Source organism: Myotis brandtii, unplaced genomic scaffold (genome assembly GCF_000412655.1).
Source record: "Myotis brandtii unplaced genomic scaffold, ASM41265v1 scaffold61, whole genome shotgun sequence".
Lineage (NCBI taxonomy): Eukaryota > Metazoa > Chordata > Mammalia > Chiroptera > Vespertilionidae > Myotis > Myotis brandtii.
Genome location: NW_005370318.1, coordinates 2,752,201 through 2,772,183, shown reverse-complemented (window position 1 = coordinate 2,772,183; position 19,983 = coordinate 2,752,201). Strand labels below are relative to the sequence as shown.

Sequence of the window (19,983 nt, the reverse complement as noted above, 5' to 3'; positions counted from 1 at the left end):
GTGGGGGAGGGGGACACCCCAGCGGTGCCGGGACTGCGAGGAGGAGCCCCGTCCTGGGCATCTACCGGGACAGTGGCTCCCATCCGGCTGGAGACCAGGCGTGCCAGGGGCGGCGAGGTGCCCTGGCCCTACTTGGGGGAGGCGGGCAAGCAGCCTAACATAGAGGGTGGGTGGTGCAGGGCGGAGTGTGTGTCTCCCAGGGATTCGAGAGGCAGGGCTCCCCTTGCTGCGCTCCAAGTCCCCGAGGAGAGAAGTTAATTCCAAGGGAGGAAGCCCGGGCGGCCTTCCTGGGGTCTAGAGTCCAGTGGAGGAGGTGTCCCTATGGAGAAAAGGGGAGCTCAGTGGGAGGGGGGTCCTTACCCGGCCTCGGCTTGTGAGGGATCCTCCTTGGGGAGGGGGGGGGCGGAATAGAAGAGCGTTCTGCCAAGGAGGTGGGCATCCGGCGTCCGTTCTTCTGACTTGGACCTGGGGGTTCGGCTGAGAGAACTGGTTTTATTTCCGCTGTGAGGGATAGGAAAGTGTGTGTGGGTGCCGGCGAGCAGGTGGGCCGGGGTGTGCGCGCCCTCGGGGCCTTGGCCTGAGGGGCGGGCTCCCGGGGGCCTCCCTAGATGAACCTCGGCGGGTGAGGCGCAGCGGGGCTGCAGGGATGCCCCGGGGCCGGGGGGCGGGGGTTGGCTGACCTCTCCCAGTGCACACCTGGCCGGCCCGGGGCGGCGCCTCCCTGCCTGGCCACTGCCTGCCCTGGGGGCTCACTTTCCATTTTTTTTTTTTTTTTTTTTTTACCCCTCTTCTGGAATGAGGCTGGTCCCACTTGCCTAACCTATAAGCTGAGGCCTCAAGACGGCTATCTGGCACCACCTCCTAGAAGACAGGCTTCTTTAGCAGTGTGACTGGCGAGGGAGGGTGGATGGAGTCCCACTTCACAGGTGAGAAAGTGGAAGACGGAGGGCGGACTTAGCAAGTTAGCAACAAGGAGCAGCTCTGGGGCCCAGCTTTTCCTGCTGGAGTTACTCACCTGTGGCAGGGAAAGGCTGCAGGAGTTCTGGGCCCAGCCCCAGGCCTGTGCTTCCAGCCTGCCTCCTTCCTTCACACACACACACACACACACACACACACACTCTCTCTCTCTCTCTCTCTCTCTCTCTCTCTCCCTCTCCCGGCTGGGGCTCTCACTTAAAGTGCCCAGGAGGCTGCCCTGCCTCTGCCCTCTAGGAGGCCTGATTTGCTTCTTGAGTGGAGGCCATTGGACTCTCCAGGTGCAGACTTGATTCTTTTCTAGAGTTGAGATGGTGGTACCTATTTGATAGGAATTGCATACAGTAATCCCTCAATAAAAGTTTGCCACCATTGGCATCATTATCTAGCACCTGGGCTAAGCAGGCTGCCCTGTTTGGGGGGGATGCATGAATCTTTGGCCAGTGTTTAAATCTGCCCCAATAAATCAATTGTTTCCTATGTCCTTGTTATTCCTTCTGTGAAATGGGCACGTGCTAAATAACCCCAGATTGTGTAAATGAAGCCAGTTTGAGTGGTTTAACCTCTAAGCCCCAAAGCTCCTGAGATATCTGATGGTGGAATAGTCCCTATCACATACCATATTAGGCTCGGGTGGAGACTCAATGAGATAGTGCTTGACAAAGCAGGTGGTGAATATTGACATCTGTATTAATTAACCAGTAGCCCCTCTTTTAAGGGTAGCCATTAGTAAGACTTGGGGATGAAGGGAGGCACCCCTACTGGCCCCTCCTTTCCTGCCTTCCTCCACCAAGGTATTATTCCTGTTAACTATGAAAGCTTTTCCAAATCATCATCCTTGATTTGGGAGTTGGCAGGAAGGAGTGCCTTTGTTCCTTTTTGAAAGGAGCCATGGTTTTCTTTTATGGGTTGGGGACATTTTAAACTGCCCATCCTCCTCCTCCCCCCAGCTTGGGGCCTTGAATTCTTAATTTCTAGCTAAGCAAGGTCCTTTACCTTGCCCCTTTGGGGTGGAGAGGGCCGGAGACAAAGGGGCCAGGTTGGGGCTAGCAGCATCCTGCTCCTTAAAGCCATAGGCATAATCTCCACCCCTTGCAAATGTTTGAAGGTGGGGGGGAAGCATCTGGGAGCTGCAGGGGTCTGAGGGGAGGAGCTAGGGAGAAGGGGTTGGGGGGAGGCTGCTTCCCTTTCTTCCCTTCCTCCAGCCACGTGGGGGGCCTATGACCCAGAAGGGCCTGGCGCCCCTTATTATTGCAACCCCAGAGACCTGCTTCTGATGTTGGGTTTGGGCAAGTTCTGGGAAAACTTACCTTGAGATTGAGTCCTTTGTCTCAGACCAGCTCTCATGTCAGTTGCCGGGCCTCCAGGCTCAGACCCCTTTTCCAATTTCATCTGAGATGGTCCTGGCTAAATCTGAAACTCTGGGTCCTACCCTATAGCAAGTGTCCCCTCCCCACAGCCCTTGATAGGTACAGGACCTCAGTTCAGACATGCCCTTGTGTTGAGCAAGTTTTAAAAAAATCATGCACTTGATTTTCAGTTTCTTGGTGGACCAGGGCTGGAGGAGTTCAGAGTACCTCCTTTTCCTTGCAGACCACCCCCTTTGTAAAGTGATGGATGGACTTGCCTCTCTTCTTGTGGGGGGCTGATGTTCTCACTGGGCCTCTTTTGCAGCTGATGGAACTGAGGGTCTGGGATATTCAGTCACTTTCAAAATTTGGTGGTTAGTTCTTTTCAGAACGCTTTTGCATCTGCCACTATCTCAGGACAGAGTTTGGGAGGGAAAATGCCTGGAAAATGGCAGAGGAAGCCTGCACATGGGGCTGCTGCATCCTGCTCTTTAAAACCATAGGCAAAACCCCCTCCCTTTCTCGATTTTTGTTTCCATCTGTGTAATGGGTACAAGCACACACCTACCCAGTAGAGGGCCTAGGAGGACTAAATGGAATCCAGGGCCCTTTTAGTTTAGCAAGCCGTAGTTGCTCATTCACAATAAGTTAGGTGTGGGGGGGTGGGGGGGGGAGGAGCTCTAAATATTGTAAAGGTTATGTTATTTGTTGGGTCATGTTATTTGTCCCAGACAATAGATTAAAGGGGTTTGGGCTTTGAAATTAACTTTTGATTTATAGTCCTATTTGCTTCATTTATAAACCAGTGACCTGAGCCTCAGTTGTTCCATCTGAAAAATAGGAATATTGTTGGCCAATCCCAGGGGATATTGAAGTTTAAATAAGTTGAGTTGCTACAGATTAAAAAACACACATACTGAGGGTTCAATAAATGTTGCATGTTATGCAGTAAACACTCAAATATTGGTAAGTGGTTATGATTCACTTCCTGAAAGAAATGAAGTCTCAGTTAGTTAGCATTCCCGAGTTTTCCAGGTAATAAAGAATTTGGGGACTGTTTTGTGTAGAGAATTTGAATATTTCAAAAAATGATATTCACTGTATTTCATACAAATGAAAATCAAATTCACCTTCTGATGCTAAAAGAAACAGATCATCACCTATAAGCTCAGTCCCAAGGTACCTCATGCTTTGCTTTTGTTTTGGGGCCTCGGTTTCTCCTAAGCACGGAGAAAAATGCAGTCAGAGCCAGGAGCCCTACCTAAGCGAAGGGACAAGAACCCAAGGAAAGGACAGACGGTGAAGAAAGGTGAAGCCTTAGATTTAGAAGGCACTGCTGTCACCTTGGGCCTGATGGAAGACAGTTTTGGGTAACAGTGGGAAGAGATTCTTTGGAATCTGCAATGCTTTGACCAGCTTGCCTGACCAAGGTACTTAAGTCACATCATCCACAAAGATTTCCATTCATTCCGTGTGGTCTATGGCCTCTGCCCTTGCAAACCCCTGCCTGTTCCCCACACCCCAACCACTCTGCTTTTTAGTTTTGCGATATAAGAATTAAACTTAAAAATTTCCAGAAAATTGTCTTTTACAGTCTTTGAAATTTGTGGGAGAGCGGTAGCCACTGAAAAGATTTGAGCAGGAAATTAGAAATGCATTTCCAAAAATGCCCGAGTGGATGGGTGGGCGATAGATAAACAGTTGTCGGTGGGGAAAGGTTCTTAACCAATAAATTTCCTTTTGGGGTCAGGTTGATGCTGATCAGATGTGTGAAAAGAGGGGGTGTAGGGGAAAGGAGGCTCAACATGGCTGGGGGACCCTATCTTAAGGTTGAGGGAATAAATTTTCTTGGATCATCATCTCCCTTTTTTTTTTTTTTTTTCCTGCTCTCATTCTATAATTCTTATTCAGATGTTGAGTCTCCTGGCCTGGTGGAATTTTCTGTGATCATTTGTTGATTTCAGAGAGGGAGAGTAAGAGAGAAATGGAAACATAATGACAAGAAAGAATCCTCTATCAGCTGCCTCCTGCACGCCCCCTACTGGATGGAGCCCACCACCCCCCATGCAGGCATGTGCCCTGACCAGGAATCGAACCATGACCTCCTGGTTCATAGGGCCACGCTCAACCACTGAGCCATACTGACTGAGTGACCATTTGCCCTTACTGTTTTATTTCCTGGGTGATCATTTGTCCTTAATGTTTTATTTTCTGGGTGATATCCTCAGCTACCAAACCCTCTGTTGTGGTTTGAAGAGTTCTTGTTCTACAAATTCCGTTTGTAATGGTATCTTCATCTCGTTTTTATCTCCCTGAGAAGATTAATTCTAGAGTTTAGTGATCCCTTTAATATTTATTTCTGAATATAGTTGTGGGTTGATTTTTTTTTTTTTTACTGTTTTCAAACTTTATCACCGTATTTGAGAGCAACCAAAATTGTCTGGGACTTGAGTACTGGAGGATTTCTTTGTGAGACAGTGCCTTGAACTTGTCTTTTGGTCTCCCAAGATCTGGAGGAAGTTCTTGGCTGTTGGATCTGTCTTATTTTTCAGAGCAGAGGAATCTTCTGGTGCCCTGCCTAGGAGGTACAGGCCTGGCTGTAGGGGAAGGGTACTGCTGGGGGGGAGGGAGGTCTCAGTCTGCCCTCAGTCCTCTCCTCTGGTGCATGCTGGGTGGAGGACTGGTTGCCTCTAGAACAGGCTGGAGAAGGGGATGGGGGGGGTACCTATTTCTTTTCTATCCTTCCCTGCAGCCCCACCTTAGGTTAATTGGGCCTCTTCCTAAGTAGCATTTGTTTCCAGTTGCATTTGCTTCCTGTTGCAAGTAAACATGCTTGGACCACCACTGGGGCTGGTTCCCGGGCTTTCACTGGAGAAAGGATAATGCCGCTTGGTCAGTTTTTCCGGCAGCCAGCACAGTGCTGGGCCCCTGGCACCTGGCGCCTTGGCTATGTTCTGTAACTTGGCTAAAGCAGCAAAAGCAGGCATTGCTCTGAGTGCCATGTAACTGCAGCAATGGAACCCACAGGAGACATTGAGAGTGAGTAGAAGGAAACCAGCTCACCTGGGATGCGGTGAGAAATGGAGTGTTAACTAGGCTGGATGCCTGAACAGGCAGGTGCTGTTGACAGATTTGCAGGGTTGTTCTGGATTTTCCTGGGTTACATGGGAGGCAGTGTGCAGCTGGGTTTGGAAAATTCTGAGCAAATGTGTAGAATCTTGTCTTGAGCTCTTGGCAAAAGGGTATCTGTAGTGTAAGAATAGTGTAGATTTTGGGGTGAACCAATCTTGTTATTATTGTAACTGTCTCCTAGCTTTCTTTTCCCTACACCCTCTCTGAACCCACTGGCAGCTGCCTGAAGACGGGTTATCTGGCCTTTGTCTGCCTTTGATTCTCAGGAACCTCCTATCTGATGAATGGGTAAGAGTGGCCTTTCCCAGTGTCTGGAACTGTCCTAGGATGTTATGTGTTGAGCTATACGCACAGTTATATTAAATATTAATATATTATTGCTCTAATGTTAAATATTGTCACCATTACATAAGGCCACACAGCTAGTGAGGAGTGGAATCTTGACTGAAATGCTGTTAAATTTCTTTGAGACCCTAGTCTCCACTTGTCTTGGAGCCACAAAGCTGGTAGGATGCACAGATGTGTTGGGTTAAGATGCTTTGTCTGCAGGCCTGCTACACTGCACCACTGTGCTGAGAGGGGTAGACCTGAAACCTGTTACCCCACCTCAGGTAACGTTTTGGTTTTTCAAAAAATATTTTAAGCCCTAGCCGGATTGGCTCAGTGGATAGAGCGTCGACCTGTGGACTAAAGGGTCCCAGGTTCTATTCCAGTCAAGGACACATGCCCAGGTTGCTGGCTTGATTCCCAGTAGGGGGTGTGCAGGAGGCAGCCAATCAATGATTCTCTCTTATCATTAATGTTTCTATCTCTCTCTCCCTCTCCCTTCCTCTCTGAAATCAATAAAGATAATTTTTAAAAAATTGATTTTTAGAGAGAGGAAGAGAGAGGGAGAGAAACATCCATGCAAGAGCAATGCATCAATTGGCTGCCTCCAGCACACCCTTTACTCCGGATCCAGCCTGCAACCCCAGCACGTGCCCTAACCAGGAATAGAACCGTGACCTCCTGGTTCCTAGGTCGATGTTCAGCCACCAAGCTAAACTGGCAGGGCTAGTTACCTCAATCTTCTTTTTTTAAAAAAATATATTTTTATTGATTTCAGAGAGGAAGGGAGAGGGAGAGAGAGACAGGAACATCAATGATGAGAGAGAATCATCAATTGGCTGCCTCTTCTGCATGCCACACACTGGAATTGGAGCCTGCAACCTGGGCATGTGCCCTGACTGGGAATGGAACCATGACCTCCTGGTTCACAGTTCGATGCTCAACCACTGAGCCATGCCGGCTGGGCAGTTACCTCATTCTTCACCTCTCAGCAGAGTTTCCCAGTTTAGCTGTATATACTTTGGCCAGTCTCCTATTGGTCATTTGTTGCAGCTTTTGCTATGACACATGGAACAGCAGTGACTATCCTTGCATACAGGTCTTAGAGCTTTGGGCTAGGTCAGTTTTTAGCAGTAGAATCCTGTGTGACAGGATATGGACAGTTGTCATATGGACAGGCCATACTATTAGATTGTTAATAGGCTTAATCAGTACCTCCACTGTTGGTTTATAGGTGGGTTGAGATTTAAGGCATTGGCGGTAGCAATGGGTGTAGCCCACTGTGAGGAGCAGAGCCAAGGCAGTCACTTTTCAGAAAATTGGCCCTCTGCCTCCCTTTCCTCCTTGGGAGAGGGCTGAGGGCTCTTTCATGTTGGTTTGTCAAGAGGCACACATGGTCACAAGAGTAGGCATGGCAGTTGTCAGAATCCCCTGCTCCTTAATGCTGCCCCACTCAGAATGAGTTTACTTTTGGGTTCCCTCTCCATCTGAACACCTTTCCAAAGATTTCCCAAATAAACTGTAGGGGAAGGAGGCTGGTTGTTAGCATTTTGTTTATAGAGGGTAAAAAGTTTGACTATAAACTCCAGTTTAATTTGCCCTATCTGTTGAGATCTTTATGTTCCTAGTTTATTTTTCCCATGAATTACCTAAGAAGTAATGGTACATTGGGTGTGGAGAGAGCAGACGCCTGAAGAATGGCTTCTCTGTGTACAACACATCCAACAGCAACTTGGGCTTACTCCTCACGGGTGGCAGAATACTATGGCCTTCCTGTGACATTATGCCCTATACATGAAAAAGTAAGTAAGTAAATAAATATTATATCTGTGGTTACAAAAAAAAAGAAGTAATGGTACATAATTTTATCCCAACCCATTGACAAAATCTAAGTGCTTGTTAGTATTTTGCTATTATGAGCAAGAATGCAAGGAATATCTTCACATAGCCAATATTTTGCACTTGTCCAATTTGACCCCCTATTGGGATCAATTCTTTTTTATTGATTTCAGAGAGGAAGGGAGAGATAGAAACATCAATGATGAGAGAGAATCATTGATCAGCTGCCTCCTGCATGCCCCCTACTGGTGATCGAGCCCACAACCCAGGCATTGTGCCCTTAGTTGGAATCGAACCTGGAACCCTTCAGTCCGAAGGCTGATGCTCTATCCATTGAACCAAACTGGCTAAGGCGGGATCAATTCTTTTTTAAAAAAAAAATATATTTTATTGATTTTTGCAGAGAGGAAGGGAGAGGGATAGAGAGATAGAATCGATGAGAGAGAAACATCGATCAGCTGCCTCCTGCACACCTCCTACTGGGGATGTGCCTGCAACCAAGGTATATGCCCTTGACTGGAATCGAACCTGGGACCTTTCAGTCTGCAGGCCGACGCTCTATTCACTGAGCCAAACCGGTTAGGGCGGGATCAATTCTTTTGATAATTCTGATAAATATTCCAAGGTCCGGTGTTTACTGTATAAAGACCTAGAGGCACTGAGCAATTCTCAAATGCCTTCTGAGTCATCAGGGATGAAGGGATACTTTGTGTGAGGCATAGCTGGGAAGTCTGGCAAGATGACATAGGGAATGGGTTATTTCCATGTCTCAGGATTTTGTCACCTACGTTGGGATCCTTAGCACCAATTACCTAGGGCAGTGGTCGGCAAACTGCGGCTCGCGAGCCACACGCGGCTCTTTGGCCCCTTGAGTGTGGCTCTTTCACAAAATACCGACTTCTGTGCATGGGCCACGAAGTTTCAATCGCACTGTACATGCGCGCCCACACGTGGTATTTTGTGGAAGAGCCACACTCAAGGGGCCAAAGAGCCGCATGTGGCTCATGAGCCGCAGTTTGCCGACCACGGACCTAGGGAATTAATTAGGCCGGGTCACTTCATTTTACAGATAATAATAACACTGGGGTTTGAGAAAAACATTGGGGGCTTTTGCTTTCCTGTGAATCTGTTCTCTTCTGGAATTTAGGGGTTATTTCCTTATCAAGCAAAGGCAATGAACTGGGACCTTGTGTTCTGCTCTCTGGCCCCCTTGCCTTTGTACTTAGCCTCCCCCTGCCTGGTGCCTCCCTGTTCTCTACGCACCTGGGTGGTGTTCTTCCCTGGGCTTAACTTTATAACTATATTTGCCACATTGTTTTAAAGATGTTTTCAAGTTCTGTCCCTTGGATTAGGCCTAAATCTCCATCACTTTGTTGCTGTGTGATCCTGGGCAGGGGGTCTGCTGATCTGCTTGCTCTGAGATTCAGTTTACTCAGCTGTAAGGTGGGAAAATCAGAAGTAGCTTGTTTTTTTGGTGAGGTAAGCTCTTTTGGAATCTTGGACAGTGGGGACAGCTAAAAAAGACCTGAGCCCTTCAAGGGGAGATTCAGAAGGCTAGATTCCCCTCCCATAGGTGTGGAGAAGGCATTTTTTAAAATAGGGGAGGTGGGAATATCTTCCAACCTCTCCCTTTTTATTTCAGAGTCTCACTTCCTAGTAATACCCTGCAACCTCCCTTCCTGCATTGTGAGTTTAATTCAATTAACATTTACAAGGTGCTGTTGCCAGCCTGGAGGACATGAATGACATCACTTCTCAGCTTTACAGAAGGGTTGGGGGGAGTTCCTGGGCCTCCTCCCAGGGTCTCATTGGCGGTGCCACTCATCCTTATGTCTGCCACATCGCATTTGGACACGTCTGACCTGGTTCAGTTGGAACACAAGCACCGTTCACTAATGAGGCAGGGCCTTGCAGGAAGAACCTTGAGGGTGAGCCCACCTCCCACGGCTGCCCACCCCTCAGTCACATGCTGGACCTCAGCCTCTGGGAAAGGGTCAGAGTTCACCCTGCCTCGGGAGGTTAGATCACCACCTCCTGTCAAGCTAAACACTCGGTTGGTATATCGTGTCCCTCAGCCAAAAAACTATAGCCCCTGAGATGGAAGATGCATTGTTAGAACCTTATAATGTATTCTCTGTGGCCTTGTTTCCTGTACAGCAGTTACAGGCACGTGCCCCGGACTGCCTGGGCATGAGTCTTGGTGCTGCCACTTTGTTGAGTGACTTAATTAATCTGAGCCTGTTGAGCAGATGGATAACAGGACTGCCTCAGGATGGGGGACAGGATAAGAGATGTTTGTACTGCCTTCAGCTTAAGTAGGAACTGGGGAGCTGTGACTACAACAGTGGAGTGACGAGGTGCCGTTCGAAAGCTGGGATGCCAGCCATTCTGGAAAAATCTCAGGAAGGTGCCACCTCTTTCAAGGAGGTAACCCAGCCAATTTTTCCTCTAGCCCTGGAACGATCACACTAGATAAAGCAGTTGGCTTGTGTTGGGGGAACACATTATCCGGAAAATGCCAACCTTGAATCACTAGAAGCCAAACTGAGATAACATGGGATGAGGTGAGGGAGATGTATATCTGTCCTTACCCACCCGTCCCTGGTGCTAATTTATTCCTGTTGCCAAGGGCGTGTATTTTCTTATTTAACTTCCCTGGACGATTGCACTTCAAGGCACATTGATCAAGTATGTCTTATGTTACTTAACCTCTCTGTCTCAGTTTGCTCATCTATACAATAGGGATAATAGTATTTACCACATTTAATAATTAAATGAATTAATACAGGTGAAGCAGAGAAGAATGCCTGGCATCTAGTAAACACTGAAAAAGTTAGTCTGTTATCAGGTGAGTGGATTTGTATATTTACTTGAGGAGCAAAGGCCTGTGGGAGAATCCTTCCCGGCTTTTGAGATGTGGTTTCTGAAGTCTGAGTAATAAGGAGGCAGGTGGTAGGGAGATGGAAGGACTTCAAGGCGGAGGGAACGGCAGCAGTACACACCTGGAGGCTGGCTTTATCTGTCTCGGTAGAATGTGGACAGGGAGAGAGGGCATGGGCTGGGTGCTGGTTGTGGCAGAAAGGCAGCCAGGGCAGTTAATGTTATCGAAAACCCTCTGGTGAAGACTACAGAGAGCGAATATTTTATGAAATCCCATTGAATTATGCACCTGGAAAGAGCATTTTTACCTGCCCAGCTCACCCAGGGCACTCAGGTAGCGGGTTGGTTTTCTTCCCTGAATCTTCCTCCAGGTCCCATGGATCTGGTTCTAGGGGCAGATGTTTCCTGAAGGTGGAGATCTGGCTTTGGGAAGGTGCTCTGCTCACAAGTCCCTCAGGCAGGCCTGCAGCACACATTGGCAGTGCTGAGCCCTGGGGGGAAGCATGAGGTGGTTAATCATTGCTGGCCCTGGGCAACAGCTCACCTGGGCCTGTCTAGTCAGTTGACCCCGTGAGGAGCTGTCTGAGGGAACTCTGGGTCCCCCAGATGAGAGGGAAGTCATGCACTTTGATTCAGCTTATGATCTGCTACCAGCTCCTGATTAGAAACCATGTCTACCCCTCCACAGAGCTCCTGGTGTCTTACACCCAATGGCCCAGCCTCCCACCTTTTGCCAGGTTACTTCGTTCCCTGGTTTGGCCTGGAGTGAAATGCAGGAAATTATTACTTTGACCCACACTCCAGCAGTTTTCCTGGGATTCTGTCTGCTTGATCTCGCCGGGACTGGCCATAGGTCAGGTAGCCTGTTCTAATTCCAGGTCAGCACTTGGGAGTGAAAGGTACTGAGAGGCGGCCTATTAGGCAGGGTCAGGAATTCCTTTCCCTGGGGCTGGTGAGATTCCTTAACATGTGTTGAGAAACTGAACCCGCACAGCCTAGAACCAAGGGGGGTAAATATTACATTGTACTCCCTATCAGTATATACATTTATAACCAGAACAGTGTCTCTGTTGTTTTTTGGTGTTTTTTTTTTTGGTTAAGCCTTGCCTGAGGATTTTTTAAATTGATTTTTAGAGAGGGTGGAAGGACTTTTTTTTCCCCCCATTGATTTTTCGAGAAAGTGGAAGGTAGGGGGAGAGACAGAAAGAGAGACACATAGATTGGTTGCCTCCCACACATGCCCTGAATGGGGCTGGGGATTGAGCCTGCAACCTAGGTATGTGCCCTTGACTGGAATCGAACCTGGGACCCTTCAGTCCTCGGGCCCACTCTCTATCCACTTAGCCATACCGGTTAGGGCCAGAACATTGCCTCTTTAACTTGCATATTAATCATCCATGGAGCTTGTGAAAATGTCTGTCCTGATTTAGTAGGTCTGGGATGGTGCCCGAGATTCTTCAGTTCTAACTGGCTCCAGGTGATTCGAAGGGCACTGGTCCTTGGGCCATGTGGATAGTGGAGGTCTAGTTACCCTACACCCATGCCTGGGGAATGGACAGTTGCAGAGGGTGGAATCTGGGGATACCCTTCCCCCCTCCGCCCAGTGACAGTGGGAATCCGCCTGGGGGTGCTATAGGCCCCTCAGACTGAGCCCCACAGCGCCCCCTAGTGGGTACGACACCAGCGTCACCACTGCAGCCCTGTATACTAGATAGTTCTAGAAGGAACCCCGGCATGCCAGTGTGAGTCATCTTGCATTTCGTGTCATATGGCTTCCTGTGTAATCTGTCACTGCATGGTAAGTCCCTGAGACAGGGCTCCGGGTCCGTAGTGTCTGTAGGCAGCCATTTGCTGGGGAAGCTTTCCCAGGCCAGGTTCCACGGCATGAAGGTGTGGTAACTGCGTCATGAAGGTGTGGTACCAAATACTTTTGGAATTGTTTTGGGGAAACTAAGAAATAGGAGTCTGCCCCTGGCTAGATAGCTCAGTTGGTTAGAAGGCCTTCCCAATAAGCCAAGGTTTGCTCTCGCCAGGTTTGATCCCGGCCAAGGGCACATGCCTGGGTTGCAGGCTCGATCCCCAGTAGGGGGTGTGCAGAAGGCAGCCAATCAATGATTCTCTCTCATCATTGATGTTTCTATCTCTCTCTCTCTCCTCTCCCTTCCTCTCTGAAATCAATAAAGAAATATATTGGCTATGAGATTTGGGGAATGGCCCCTCATAGTCCCGGATTGCAATAAATGTGACTCTTTAATTCGACTTCTTGAGGCGTCCTTCTGTGATTCATGGGGTTGGATTTACTTTTGGCAACCTGGTTGGAATGTATCTGGCTCAAAATTATGACATGCCAAACCTGGCTAAAAAACTTGAAGAAATTAAAAAGGACATGGATGCCAAGAAGAAACCCCCTAATCCATGAGGCCAACTCCAGCACTGGCTCCAGGAAATCCTGACTCTCCTCTTCTCCAGGGCCTCCTTTACACCTGAACCAAAGCTTCTGTCTTCTGTCCAGTCTCAGCCTTTGCTTCGAGCACAAATGGGGCCACAAGTTAAGCACTGTGCTTACTTTCCCAATATCCTCACCGCTTCCCTTCCTCCTAGCAGCTTGGGAGGGCCTCAGACTGGAAAAAAAAAAAAAAAAAAAAAAAAAGAAAAAGAAATATATTTTAAAAAAATAAGCCAAGGTTGTGGGTTTGATTCCTGGTCATGGCACATATAAGATTCAAGCAATTAATGCATAAATAACTGGAACAACAAATTAATGTTTCTATTTCTCTCTTAAAAAAATAAAATTAAAATATTTTAAACAAAAAAAGAGAAAGAAAAAAAATAGCAGTCTGAGGGCCTCACCCTATACTTAGGCTCTAATTTTGCAATGGCCCCACTTCTTAGATGGGATTTTTGACTTAACAGTAGTAAGGTCTGTGTGTCTGTTTTCCTCTTCTATAAAATGGGCCCACAATGACATTGGGAGGGTGGTTGAAATGAAAGGTACAGGTTCTTATTGCCAACAGATGTGTTAGGTGGTGGGCCAGGTCGAAGGTCACTGCCCTTGAACCCATCTGTGAAGACCTGGTCTGAGCTGGTCTTAGCTGCGTAAGTGATGGTGCATTTACCAGGAGGAGCAGCAGTAGGAAGACAAAGGCCCAGAGTGGGGCAAGGCTGGAGCAGATTGGGGGCATGCCTCCTGTTAACTGTCCCAGACCTTTGCCTGTGCTTCCTCTTATCCCTTCGCTTCTTGGGAACTTGGGACTCTCAGCCTCAGCTGGTGAGGGTGGAGAGGAGAGAGCGACAGGCAAGCAGACCAATGGGTCCCTGAGGTTGGGGTGGGGCGGGGCTTGTGCTGCCATGGAGAAGAGAGAAGCTGTTCTGTGGGGGAGGAGGGGGCGGTAGGAAGAGGACCTGGAGATTGAGGGGAAGGGAGAGAGCAAACAAAGGGGTCAGGAGGGAAAATAATGCACTGGCTTCCTGAGGCCCCACAGAAGCTGGGCAGGGAGAAGGGGCCAGGGGCAGAGGGGACCAAGGCCAGCGGCAGTCAAGGCTGAGGCGCAGGCGGTTACTAAATGGCATTGTTTGAAGTGGCCAGCTAATTGCACAGAGCAGCCCGAGCCTCAGACCAAGGCCCAGCCTCCTGGGTGCTGGCGTCTGAGCCTTCGGGCAGCCTGGCCACATGGAACCAAGTCCTGAGCCTCCGAGTTTGGTGAGGGGGGCAGACTATGGGGGCAGTCTGGGTGGGGTCCTTGGGAAAGGAGTATCACCCTGAGCCTATGTCTTAGGGTTTCTCTTGGCCTGAGGGCATAGAACCATAGGTGGGAAGTTTGCGGGTACGCTGCCCCTCTAGCCCTTGCTTCACTGCTACCCTATCCATTCTGACCCTCTCACAGGAAACAATGAAGGGAGACACCAGGCCACTCAGCAGAGAGGAGGATGCCAGCGGGAGGGAAGACTCCATCATCACCAATGGGGACTGCAGCAACCAGTCTTCTGACTCCAAGGACGCGCCGTCACCCCCGATCTTGGAGGCCATCAGCACCCCGGAGATCAGAGGTGGCAGGGCCTGTGGGGAGGTGGGGTGGCACAGACACTGGACCGCAGCTGGGACGTGAGCCTCCAGGCTGCAGGCAGATTGTGGGGAGAGGGTCTGGTCCCCGACTACCTGCCAGGGAAGGGAAGAGGAGGATATAGGCAGAGCCAGGCCCATTTATCATCCCTGCCACAGCCCTCGGCCTCCTTCCTCTCCTCACCTCAGCTGAGACTTTGAGGAGGTGACATCCCTGTTTTGTTTTGTTTTTCCCCAGTCACCATGGGGGCGGTTGCAGCATAGGCTAGGGTCTTTGGCTCTTCTGGGACCCTGTTCCCTGGCATCTGGACTGACTGGGAAGAAAATCACTCAGGTTGGAGGGGGCTGAGGCTTACCTTCCTTGCCTCAGCAGTTCCCCAGGTCACATGACCTGGGATCCACCTCACTGAGCTTGTCTAACCCAGATGGTTAAGAAAATCCTGTACTGCCCCATCCTGTTATTGACAGCGCCTCACACTGTACTGTCTGATAGAGCTTTGCAAAGGTGAAAGTGTTCTGTTTCTGTACTGTTCACTACAATAGCCAGTAGCCACATGTGAGCACTTAAAATGTGGCCGATGTGGGAGGCACTGGATTGTTCATTTAAGTGTAGTTAGTGCCACTGAATTGGGCAGCACAGTTCTGGAAGGACTTTGATGCCTTCTCTCATGAGAACCTCTAGTTTTGTTTGGATCTTATAAAGTGCCTGGCCCGTGCTGCCCCTTCCACAAAACACAGACTGCGTTTCTCTTTCCTCCACAGGCCGCAGATCAAGCTCACGACTGTCCAAGAGAGAGGTCTCCAGCCTGCTAAGTTATACTCAGGTATGGGCTCTCCTCTGCCTCTTTCAGGATTCAGGGTTATTCCCTTTAGCTTTCATGAAATGGGGTCCACAAGGTCCACCTAAATGGGTGCCTCATAAATATTTGTTGAATGATGAATCTGAGGACTGCTAGGCACACAGTACTTTGAACAACCTCACACTTAGCATGTCATGTGCTGCCGTTGTATGCCAAGTTTTTTTAAAAAATCATAAATCTTTATTTTACTAAATTATGAAGTCTTTTACTAGCTGCTTCCTGCATAATTTTTTTAAAGAAAAATATATTTTATTGATTTTTTTTTACAGAGAGGAAGGGAGAGGGATAGAGAGTTAGAAACATCGGTGAGAGAGAAACATTGATCAGCTGCCTCCTGCACACTCCCCACTGGGGATGTGCCTGCAACCAAGGTACATGCCCTTGACCGGAATCGAACCTGGGACCCTTGAGTCCGCAGGCCGACGCTCTATCCATGGAGCCAAACTGGTTAGGGCTCCTGCATAATTTTTGAAATTACTTTTTTCTCAATCTGGATAATCAGTTAGTTAAATTGATACATTCCTAATGTAGCAAAATGTCCTTTTATTCCTGGAATGAGTTCAATTTTAACTTGTGCACATTATGTTTTGAATTTGGTTTACACTTTCGCATCTACACATGAATTAGACAGATTTTATTTCTCATAATGTATCTGTGTCTGGTTTTGATGCACATTGGAAATAACTCACCTGGCTTATTCTAGGGAATTTTTTCGCAGTCATTGCAATATCAGAGTTTCTACTTGATCAGTTTTTTTCCAAGTTACAGTTTTTCCTGACATTATTTGTGCCTTCTGTCTTGTTAATTCCCTTAGAGTTTTGTCAACTTGGTTAACTTTTTTCAAAGAACCAGTGTCAGGCATAAGGGACAAAGTCATGATAAAAGGGGACAAATGGAAGCTCGCCCTTTATTACAGCTTCTATTCTGGTGGGCACCCAGCTGATGGGGACAGTGTGCTGGGTGGCAGATAGTTACCAGTAATAGTAATGAAGTCTCCTGCCTGAGAAATTTCTCAGTGCTGGCCTTGGGTGAAATGTGCTATAACCCTGTTGTTTTATAAGGGAAGTAAGTACTATTGCTCCAATTTTATTTTATTTTATCCTCACCTGAAGGTACGTTTTTACTGGAGAGAGAGACAGAGACAGAGAAAGAGAAAGATAAACATCAATGTATGAAAGAAACATTGATCAGTTGCCTCCCCATACACATCCCAAATGAGGGATGTACCCTGACTGGGAATTGAACCAGCAGCCTTTCACTGTATGGGACGACACTCCAACCAAGTGAGCCACACCACCCAGGCTGTTATGCCAGTTTTAAAGACGGGAATGGACATACTGAAGGCCACACAGTTGAGCCTTGGGTCAGGTCTCCCTGCTAAGGATAGCCAAATTAGGCTAAGGCGTAGACCAAGAAGTCTTCATGATGTATATTGACGTCACACAATTTCTTTGGTTTTCTGATTCCACTGGGGTTTTATCTTTCAATCATGTCTTGAATTCATGATCCTATGGTTTGAGCCGTTGTAAAATTTGTTTGGAACCAAATTAGGTAGTTGAAAATATTTTTAGGTCTCTTGGCCCAACATTAAGATTGTGGATTTTAATATGATTGACTATTCATTTTTAAGTTACTATTTTGGTTTTATAACCTGTTCATGATATCCTGAAGCACATGTTTCATTTATAAAGGATCTGACGGGTGATGGAGATGGCGATGAGGAAGATGGAGATGGCTCCGACACTCCAATAATGCCAAAACTCTTCCGGGAAACCAGGACTCGGTCTGAAAGCCCAGCTGTAAGTCCCCACCCCTGAGCCAAGGCACCATTTCAAACCACTCATAGGCCTGTATTAAAAAAACATGTTTTGGATCTCCTAGCAGTGGTTGGCAAACCTCGGCTCGCGAGCCACATGCGGCTCTTTGGCTCCTTGAGTGTGGCTCTTCCACAAAATACCTGCTCTTCCACAAAATACCGACTTCTGCGCATGGGCCACGAAGTTTCAATTGCACTGTACGTGCGTGCTCGCACGTGGTATTTTGTGGAAGAGCCACACTTAAGGGGCCAAAGAGCCGCATGTGGCTCGCGAGCCGCGGTTTGCCGACCACGGTCCTAGGGGGCCTTTGAAGAGAAGTAAACAGTTTTAAAAGTAGAAAAATGATAGCAAGGCTTATGAAATATCATTGTTTTCTTTCACATGGTAGTTTTTAAACTCTTAAAACACTCTTGGAAGTGCCCAAGGGTGATAGAGTTGGCAGGTGGTTGGCTCAGTGCCAGTTACCTATGCGAGTCACTTCTGTGGGTGGATTCTGTGAATGGAAGATACTTACTGCTCTCGGGCAACCCAGTATGTTAGCGAGCCGGCTAACACTTGCTAACCATTGCAGGTGCAATTTGTAATCACACTCTGCTCTAGGATATTGTGTGTATCATCCCCCTTTTTGCGGACGAGAGAAGATTCTGGTAACTTACCAATGGTTCAATATTAACGCTTCTGTAGGATTCCAACACAGGTCTGCAACCCCCAAGTTCATGCCGCTTTGAGAAAGAAGCCCAAGGCTTTCCATCCATCTTGAGGATCCAGTACCTTCCTGAAGAATGCAATAACTGTTCTGATGCTTTTTGGGGAAAAACATATTTCATTGCGAGTAAACTTGGATTTTATTTTTCAATCCAATTTACAGGTGCCAGTTTCAGCTGTGACAGGCAGTGGGGTCTGCTGTGGAGTGTCTGTCAGCCCTGCTGGCTATCCTAACCCCTTATCGCATGAGCTGGGGAGTGTCTGGGTGGGAAGTTGGCAGTCTAGAGTCTTCCCTACCCCCACTTACATCCCTCATGCACTTCTGTTGACCTGAAACTACCTCTTCAGCCCAGTCCTCTGGGCCCCCTGCGCGACACCACATGCCTGCAGTCACCAAAGGCCTCGTGCTTATCCTCTCTTGCTTCTAGGTCCGAACCCGAAATAACATCAGTGCCTCTGGCCGGGAGAGGCACAGGCTCTCCCTCCGTTCCACCCGAGGCCGGCAGGGCCGCAATCACATGGACGAGTCCCCAGTGGAGTTCTCAACTACCAGGGTTGGTTCCCGGATGCTCAGACCCCTGCCCCCACCTCTAAATGGGAGATCTCACTGCACCATGAAAGTAGCCAGTGTACAACCCTAACCGGCTTCTGTTCTTCACACTCCTCTGCTTTTCAGGGTCTTGCCTTTCCTTTCTCTCCTGGGTGCTGGGTAAGCTTCTCTTCAGCCTGGTGACCTACCTCTCTGGCCTGATCCTGGATGGAACTGTGGTGGGAATGCAAGAATTACCTGATGACTGGGATCTTGCCCCTCCTTGGAAACGAGCTATAAGCCACTGACTTCCAAAACTCTCTTGTCTCCCTGGTTATCTTCACTGACTGTCTTGAGAACACCCGTAGGGCTTACAGCAACTCTCCACTCCTGTTGCAAGTTTGGGCACGCAGTGTAAGCACTGAGGAAGCCAGTGGTCCTCTCTGAGCGTGGCTCTGTGTGCCTCTATGTGAGCATCACTCATTCTATGCCTCTGTCCTCAACTGTCTGTTTTGATGGGAGTGGCTTTGCTCTCTCCCACCACTTACGGGATACTTGGTCACGGAAAACCATTCTGATTGGTCTCTGTACTCTTTAACTGACGTCTTTGTCCTCACTTTCTCTGCTTGCCTGGGAGGCAGTCGGGGTGCCGCTTATCTCTGGCCATCCACCTGGTTTGCTGTGGCCCAAGCTATGTGTCCTTCTGTCCACAGTCCCTGAGGCGGCGCACAGCATCATTGGCAGGCACACCATGGCCGTCCCCGGAGAGCCCCTACCCCACCATCGACCTCACCGATGACAGTGTGGTGCCCCAGAGCAGCAGTACCCCTTACACCCGCCTGGCTCAGGACAGTCAACAGGAGAACTTGGACTCCCCACAGATGTACACAGAGGGCAGAGACACAGACGGCACCGAGTATCAGGTACCACCAGGAAGGGGTGAATTTAGGAGAGAAAAGCATACTCTTACTGGGGGGGGACTATTACTACAATTTTGGGTCACTTTTGGCATAATATTTGAATTCATTCAAGTACGTTTCCCACATGTGACATGACCCTTTACCCTACTTATCTCCCAGATATCTCAAGCACATGATTCCTGATTTTCTGAATATTATATATTTACACCTAGAAATATATATATACTTTGTATACATAGTGCATGATTCTGTTGATCATAGTATAGTATACATGCAATTGTTGATTGGCTTTTTTCACATTTTAGGAAAATGAGTTGTCTTTCCTGTCTATAATCAACAAACTGGGCTTGTTTTCACTCAAGCACTGCTGTATACTAGTAGTTAGTGCATATCTATGTACATATATTGTGTAGAAATCCTTTTTTCACCATACATTACTTCAGAGTAGATTGCACCATATATTCTAATAACTTTATTATTCTTATGGGCACCTCACATTTTATGGCAAGCTATGTGTAAATGACCAAAATTATTATTATTTTTTTTTTGGCATTTTAATGGCTTTGTGTTACCCCATCTCATGGCCTGTG

At 48.1% G+C, this 19,983-nt stretch overlaps 2 protein-coding genes and 1 long non-coding RNA gene across 10 annotated transcripts in view; 2 read left to right on the top strand and 1 right to left on the bottom strand.

The window, feature by feature from the left end:
* Positions 1-1,090, bottom strand: part of LOC102253050 — a 10,631-nt gene extending 9,541 nt beyond the window's left edge. The window contains exons 1-2 of the long non-coding RNA XR_314353.2: positions 1,016-1,090; positions 361-501 (exon numbers count right to left, since the gene is read on the bottom strand). This is a non-coding gene — a long non-coding RNA (uncharacterized LOC102253050). The remainder of the gene's footprint in view (positions 1-360; positions 502-1,015) is intronic.
* DNMT3B (DNA (cytosine-5-)-methyltransferase 3 beta) overlaps positions 851-19,983 on the top strand; it is a 37,701-nt gene continuing 18,568 nt past the window's right edge. For 2 of the 8 annotated variants that reach the window (XM_005879815.2, XM_005879817.2), the window contains exons 1-5: positions 14,254-14,549; positions 15,325-15,386; positions 17,114-17,221; positions 18,373-18,498; positions 19,187-19,396. In XM_005879815.2, the coding sequence (XP_005879877.1) occupies positions 14,393-14,549; positions 15,325-15,386; positions 17,114-17,221; positions 18,373-18,498; positions 19,187-19,396 (663 nt within the window). In that variant the 5' untranslated portion in view covers positions 14,254-14,392. Of the gene's footprint in view, positions 927-10,446; positions 10,471-14,253; positions 14,550-15,324; positions 15,387-17,113; positions 17,222-18,372; positions 18,499-19,186; positions 19,397-19,983 lie in introns of those variants that run through there. The other 6 variants (XM_005879811.2, XM_005879812.2, XM_014550683.1 and 3 more) reach the window with 6 other exon arrangements.
* LOC102245279 (uncharacterized protein C7orf73-like) lies at positions 12,409-13,043 on the top strand. The gene is made up of 2 exons (XM_005879865.2): positions 12,409-12,419; positions 12,771-13,043. The coding sequence occupies exons 1-2, from the start codon at positions 12,409-12,411 to the stop codon at positions 12,919-12,921; spliced, it is 162 nt and encodes a 53-aa protein (XP_005879927.1). The 3' UTR covers positions 12,922-13,043.